At 41.4% G+C, this 7,134-nt stretch overlaps 1 protein-coding gene across 1 annotated transcript in view; it reads left to right on the top strand.

The window, feature by feature from the left end:
• COQ2 (coenzyme Q2 4-hydroxybenzoate polyprenyltransferase) overlaps nt 1-7,134 on the top strand; it is a 29,958-nt gene that overhangs the window by 14,502 nt on the left and 8,322 nt on the right. The window contains exons 3-4 of the mRNA XM_010845953.1: nt 3,751-3,872; nt 5,585-5,670. Of these exons, the coding sequence (XP_010844255.1) occupies nt 3,751-3,872; nt 5,585-5,670 (208 nt within the window). The remainder of the gene's footprint in view (nt 1-3,750; nt 3,873-5,584; nt 5,671-7,134) is intronic.

Genomic DNA, 7,134 nt, shown 5'->3' with positions numbered 1-7,134 from the left:
TCTCCTTGCAGTCCAAGGGACTCTCAAGAGTCTTCTCCAACACCGGTTCAAAAGCATCAATTCTTTGGCACTCAGCTTTCTTTGTAGTCCAACTCTCACATCCATACATGACTACTGGAAAAACCATAGCCTTGACTAGACGGACCTTTGTTGGCAAAGTAATGTCTCTGCTTTTTAATATGCTATCTAGGTTTAATATGCTATCTAGATTTTTAGTTCACATTAGTTTTTAATACAAAAACATTTATCAAATACCTACTGTGAATGAGATACAGTGATGGATTCTGGGATTGCATCGATGAAAGATAACATTGCTGACTTCAGTTTAGTACTATTAGCTATCAAGAGATAGTGTCCATAAAGAAACTTACTGAAGACCGCCTACCTTACCTTAGCATCATGGACGGGGTTAGAGAGAACTTTTTCAGATAGGGTAAGGTCACCTTCACACTATGACAGAATAAGATGCCAAAAATAAAGGCTGGGCTGGAAGGTGAAGGTCAGCCTAGGTAGAGGGAATAGCAGATCCAGAGGCAGGCTGTGAGCTAAAGTCTGTGATGCTCGATGGCTGCAACTGTGGGTTTGTATGTGTGGCTGGAGGGTAGGACAGTGGCAGAGAGTCACGTGATGCACAGTAAAGGCATCTCTGTGTCTCGCTGACCCAGTTAGGATGCCTTGATTCATGCCAAGCGATGCACACTTTCTTAATTTGGGAGGTTGCACTTCCTGGTCGATTTTTCATTCTGTATAACCATGTGAACGAGGCTTCTAGTGTATATCCCTTCAGAATAATTATTGAACACATTTAGAGCAGCTTGGTGTCAGTTTCCTGATTGTAATATTGTAAAGTTTTACAGAATGTTCCCCTTGGAGGAAACTGGATAATGGATACATAGGGTTTCTATATTTCTTAAAATACAGACATTTTTTTTTAATTGCCTAGTAATCCACAAATTATCTTCAAAAAAAGTTTAATTAAAAATTTAATTGAAAAATAACATACTTTAGAATAACATAATCAAACCGACCAACTGTTTCTGCTTCTAAAATTAACAAAATAGAGCCATTTTAGTTTTCTCTTAAGTGAATTTTTTTTCTCCCTAGATAAAAGGGAACTGATTAGATATCTTACATCTCCCCCATGCCACTTTGCACTGATTAGAAGAATCCAGAGTCAGTGTTGACATACAGCAGACCACTTAAGTGAGTGTTTTATAGCTGTGGTTTTGCTAACATGAATTTTAAAATGTTATGAGCATCTCTTTGAGGGAGTGAGTTGAAAAGCTTGGTCAAATTGTAATGCTTACCTCACAGTTTCTTAAAGGCTGTATATCCTTAAGTATATGTTTATGGCTGAAGGTTTTGCTTAAACCTTCATACACACATACATATGCGTGTATGTTAGTTGCTCAGTCGTGTCCAACCCTTTGCAACCCCATAGACTATAGCTCGCCAGGCTCCTCTGTCTGTGGAGTTCTCCAGTCAAGAATAAATACTGCAGTGGGTTGCCATTTCTTCTCCATTTGGTTAATATAGTAGATGACTAAGTAAATTGCTGATACATTAAATGATAAGTGAATTGCTGTCAGGTTATCTGGACTAAATGTGTTTTGTTCATAAGGTATGTAGTCTGCTAGTCATGTGATAAACATTATGTCCAAAAATCTCAGTGCACAGGTGTTAATGATTTGGTTTTGTCAGCTGTGAGCATTCTAGTTTCATAAAAACCACATAGAATCTGTTTTTATTATCATGTTACATCATTTTTAGTCTTTTGATGGGTGCTTTATTTTCAGCTCTCACGTTTAGCCAGGCAGTTTCCCTCGTACTGAAGGGGCAGTGTAATCTTCTGATTAGTACCGTGCTTGGTGGGACTGGACTGACTGTGCCGCCTTCATGTCTGTGACCTTGGGAAGTTCCTGAGCCTCTCTGTCTCAGTTTCCCAAAACCTAGAAGTGGCAAGAACCTTCAAGTGGCTAAAAACAGTGGTTATAAGGATTCAACAGTGCGATGTGTATATAACTCTTAGATTAAGTAGCATACTGTAACACTCAAATACTGGCAGGAATAAGCATAATATCCTAAGTCAAATAAAAGAACATAAATATTATTTCCACTTGAAACTACAAGAACCAAATCAAGGATAAAATGTTCAGTTCTGGCACTAACCAAGATGAATCATTACAGTTTCTGACAAACTATTTCATTACACAGTGAGGCATGCTGTAAATCTGGTCAGCACAATTTTTCTATAAAGGGCCAGATGGTAAATATTTTAGCTTTGTGGGCCGTGTAGTCTTTGTTGTAACTACTGCATTCTGTTGCAGCATGAAAGCAGACACATACAGTATGTAAGAAAATGGGCGTTTCACTGATTCAATAAAATTTTATTTGTGGACACTGAAATTTGAATTTCAGCCTGCTTGCATGTGGCACAGTATGCCAGAAATCTTTCTCTGATTTACTTTCAATCACCAAAAAAAGTAAAAGCCATTCTTAGCTCATCAGATCAGATCAGATCAGTCGCTCAGTCGTATCCGACTCTTTGCGACCCCATGAATCGCAGCACGCCAGGCCTCCCTGTCCATCACCAACTCCTGGAGTTCACTCAGACTCACGTCCATCGAGTCAGTGATGCCATCCAGCCATCTCATCCTCTGTCGTCCCCTTCTCCTCCTGCCCCCAATCCCTCCCAGCATCAGAGTCTTTTCCAATGAGTCAACTCTTCACATGAGGTGGCCAAAGTACTGGAGTTTCAGCTTTAGCATCATTCCTTCCAAAGAAATCCCCAGGGCTGATCTCCTTTAGAATGGACTGGTTGGATCTCCTTGCAGTCCAAGGGACTCTCAAGAGTCTTCTCCAACACCACAGTTCAAAAGCATCAATTCTTCAGCCTTCACAGAAGGCTGAATTTGGCTCACAGGCCATAGTTTGCTAAACCCTTGATATAAGTCATACAAAAATATACTAATTATAGTTAATATTTATGGCATCAGACACTGCACTGTGAAGTAGGTGCTATTATTACCTCTCCCTCTCTTGCTCTTTTTCCTTTAGTAAGTAAGTAACCTAAACCGAGGGAGGTCAAGTAATTTGCCAGAATTCACAGAGCCAATAAGTGATGGAATTGGATTCAAATGCTGGGCTCTCTGATACCAGATCCTGAGTTCTCAACTTCCAGCAGTGCTGAAGATTTTGGTTGTGTTGTTTATTTGTGCTTGAGTTTAGAATAATCACAAGGTTTCAAACCCGGGCTCTCTGCAGTGGAAATTTGAAGGCTTAGCCTCTGGACCACCATGAAAGTCCCATTCCCACTTTCAGACTCAGATAATCTGTCTTCTTTCCTCATATCTGACATCTGTTTCAGTGCTTCCCGTACTCACGTGATAGCACCCTTATCTGACATGCTCTGCAGCTTCCCTTCCTGACAGTCCCGTTATTTTTGTCCCTCACTGTTCTGTGGAAATTGAGCATGTTCTTGCTAAGCTGGGTAGCTAAATAGATCGGGAAGTGGCTTTGTTTTGCTTGTAGATGGGGATGGGCGACAGAAAGAGGAGTGAATGGTGGGACTTTTTAGTTCTTTTCAAAGCGGGTTTAAATAGGAACTTTGATTCTCGGCAGTACTTCCAGTGCTCACTTTTTATTCATGTGTCTGTCTTAGTGGGTACTATGGGCCAGTCTCTTGAGTCAATGTTTAAGTAAATAATTGAGCTATTTCTCGACACTAAGGGATCTGTTTTATGTGTTAAGGTTACAAGAACAGCAAGTCGCCCAATAGCTGCTGGAGACATTTCAACTTTTCGGTCCTTTGTTTTTCTTGGGGGACAGCTGACCTTGGCCCTGGGTGTTCTTCTGTGTCTGAATTACTACAGGTACAGTAAATGTGTTTTTCATAATCATGCATAAAATCTCTCGTTTGGTACAGAAGTAGATATAAGATACAACTGAAGTACCTGAATCACAAAATTGTTTATTACCTAATCAAGCATCTGTAAAGTTAACAATCTGAGTAAATCACCGCGTACTGTATAAAGTCAGGAATGCTTTCGGCTGAAGGAATGATGAGATCAGCAATTTCGCGTGTCCCACACCACCTCCAGCACTTGCACTGTGTGTTCCCTGAAGGACTCAAGGCACTTTCCTAGGTTTTCTAGGTGCATGCACGGGAGTGTGTGTATAAACCCATTTGTGTAATCTTTCCTATCCACGTAGTGTCTCTGAAGCAGTAGGGGCAGGAGAGGCAGGATTGATTGTACTCACTTTGCAAAAAAAGGTCTTTCCCAGAGTCGTATTCCTAATCAGTGACAGAAGAACAAAGGAGTCATTTGTGAACCTCTTAAACAGACAGAATTAAACTTCTGTGTATCAGACAGCTGCTGACTACATAGTGCTTTAATAAGACAGAAAAGAGGAGGAGCTCAGAGAATAAGCATATGGAGACTAGACTTACTGCATGTCTTATCCTGATGTCTAGTGGTATCTTATCAGTCGAGTGATAACACTTTGAAAGGTTATTCCTAGAGGGGTAATGCCAGGTGAGCTGTGAGCATCCTGAGAACATCTGATGTTGTCCTCCTTTCCTAGGTGCTTTGTGACCTTATCTTCCAGAGAAATAATGCCTTGTCCTGCATACAGGGAGGGGTATTTGGACTCCCATTCTCTGTTAGGACATCTCAGTTTACCTGCTGCCTCGATGTTTTAAAGCGAAATCTAGACAGGCAGTAGCATATGGGGAATATTGTGTTGGATACCCGGACCAGACGCCTTAGGCCTGAGTCCAGCCCTGCTGACTAGCTGTTAGGACACGTGGCAAATTGCTTTCTCTTTTTGCTTTAGTTTTTCCCTCTGCCAAAAAAAAAAAAAAACAACCAATCAACCAAGTAAGATAAAACTGCCCATCTCTTAGGGTTGTAGCGAAGATTATTACAACTTAACATATGTAGAGCAATTAGAGTAGTAGTCGTGTCCAGCTCTTTGTGACCCCATGGACTGTAGCCTACCACGCTCCTCCGTCCATGGGATTTTCCAGGCAAAAGTACTGGAGTAGGGTGCCATTTCCTTCTCCAGAGAATCTTCCCAACTCAAGGATTGAACCTGGGTCTCCTGCATTGTAGGCAGACGCTTTACCATCTGAGCCACCAGGGAAGTCTAATACATGAAAGCAATATACGTGTTGGCTATTCTTATTTTGTTTGGTTGTTATAACACTGAAGGTATTTTAAGTTATTTTTGATTGGAGGATAATTGCATTACAGTGTTGTGTTAGTTTCTGCCATAAATGCGAATCAGCCATAAGTATACGTATATACCCTCTCTCGAACCTCCCTCTCACCCCGCACTGCACCCCTCTAGGTCATCACAGAGCACTGAGCTGAGGTCCCTGTGTATAGCACTTTAGGTATTTTCTGATCATCCTTTATACTAATTAAAGTTCAGGAATCAAGGTCTAGGAAGAAAATTTTACCAAATAAAAAGGTATAATTTAAGATAAATCATTTCCTAATTAGTGTTACTATTGTTATCTTTTAGTGATTTTTAAGGGATGGTGACACTAATCTTTTTAATTTTTTTTTCTTGATTTCAGTATAGCTCTTGGAGCAGCATCCCTACTTCTTGTCGCCACCTACCCGCTAATGAAACGAATTACATACTGGCCTCAGTTAGCCTTGGGTGAGCTTGAAATAACTACATAAGTATCTCCTTCAATACCCTCAAGCTGTGCTTTTATATATAATACATACACATGTGTGTGTAATGTGACAGAGATAAAATGTCAGGTCAGTTGTGAAATTTTCCAAACCAGGAATAAATTTTCATATTTTAAAAGAGGGCAATTAGCTGCTTTTTTGGCTAAAAAGTCTTGGACGATTGCAAAGGTCATCATCATTGTTTCCTGAAATGGTCTGAAAAATCTGGGTATGTCATGAAGAAAACAATTAGCCACCTCGGCCTACCCGTCCTGAAGATGCAGTGTACTGAGAAGAAGGGTCACAGTTTGTGAGCGCTTTCTCCCTGTCTGTGAAGCCTCCTTAGACTCAGCCAGTCTCTCTCGTAGAACTCTCACGTGGCACTTAATCATTCCAACAGCAGCAGTTCAACAGGAAGGTGCTGAGAGTCTGCCCTCTGTCCCCGCTAATAAACTGTAAACGCCTGGAAGATAAAGTATTCTTTATATATGGATGGTGCCGCATCTAACATAGCACTTGGCACGTCAGTTGGTAGAAAGAGGAAGATAGGTACGTAAGTCAAAATCTATTGCAAAAATAACTGTTCCTAGACTTTTCTATTCTATTCCTAGAATAATCTTGAAGCGTATTAAGAAAGCTAGTATATTTACTTTTAAGTATTTATTGAAACCCTAACTTTTACTTTGTGTCAGGAATCATACCGAGTGCTAGAAAAATAAAAATGACTGAAACACATTCACCGTCTTGAAGGAGCAAGTCCCTCAGGTACCTCAGACTCAGTGAGTCCTAGACTTCTTTTCTCAGATACCCTTTTTTTTTTCCCCTCCAACGTTGCCTGTTTCCACTTGGAATCCTTCTTCCTCAGCTGATGAAGTGCCTCTCGTCTGTGGTCCCACAGAGCATGTGTGTCAGCGTGCCTGAGCAACTTGCAGGTGGGAGATGTCTAGCAGGCAGCTCAGGATCTGATCTGAAGCTGAGAGACATGATTAGGCTGACACAGAGATACTTAGGAGTTGTCGCCATGCGGATGTTTGTTTATAGCCCTTAGGGAGGGGGTGAGGAACCAGTGTTTCTGTCTGTACCCTTTGTTTCTGTAACTTGAAGGGGAAATACAGCAATAAAGGAAAGGACACAGGAGTTTGACTCAGACAGGTCTGAGTGCAAGCCCTAAGGCATCACTATTTATTGCTTGTGCCAGGCGTCACACTACATAGGACACATGTTCTTCCCACGAACCCCCCTGTTTATCGTGGGATATTATTTTCTCTGTTGCTGCTGCTGCTAAGTCGCTTCAGTCGTGTCCGACTCCGTGCAGCCCCACAGACGGCAGCCCACGAGGCTCCCTCGTCTCTGGGATTCTCCAGACAAGAACACTGGAGTGGGTTGCCATTTCCTTCTCCAGTGCATGAAAGTGAAAAGTGAAAGGGAAGTCGCTCAGTCGTGTCCG

The sequence above is a fragment of the Bison bison genome, unplaced genomic scaffold (genome assembly GCF_000754665.1).
Source record: "Bison bison bison isolate TAMUID 2011002044 unplaced genomic scaffold, Bison_UMD1.0 scf7180017864228, whole genome shotgun sequence".
Taxonomy (NCBI): domain Eukaryota; kingdom Metazoa; phylum Chordata; class Mammalia; order Artiodactyla; family Bovidae; genus Bison; species Bison bison.
Note: the sequence above shows the minus strand (reverse complement) of the source record. Positions and strands in the feature narration are given on the sequence as shown.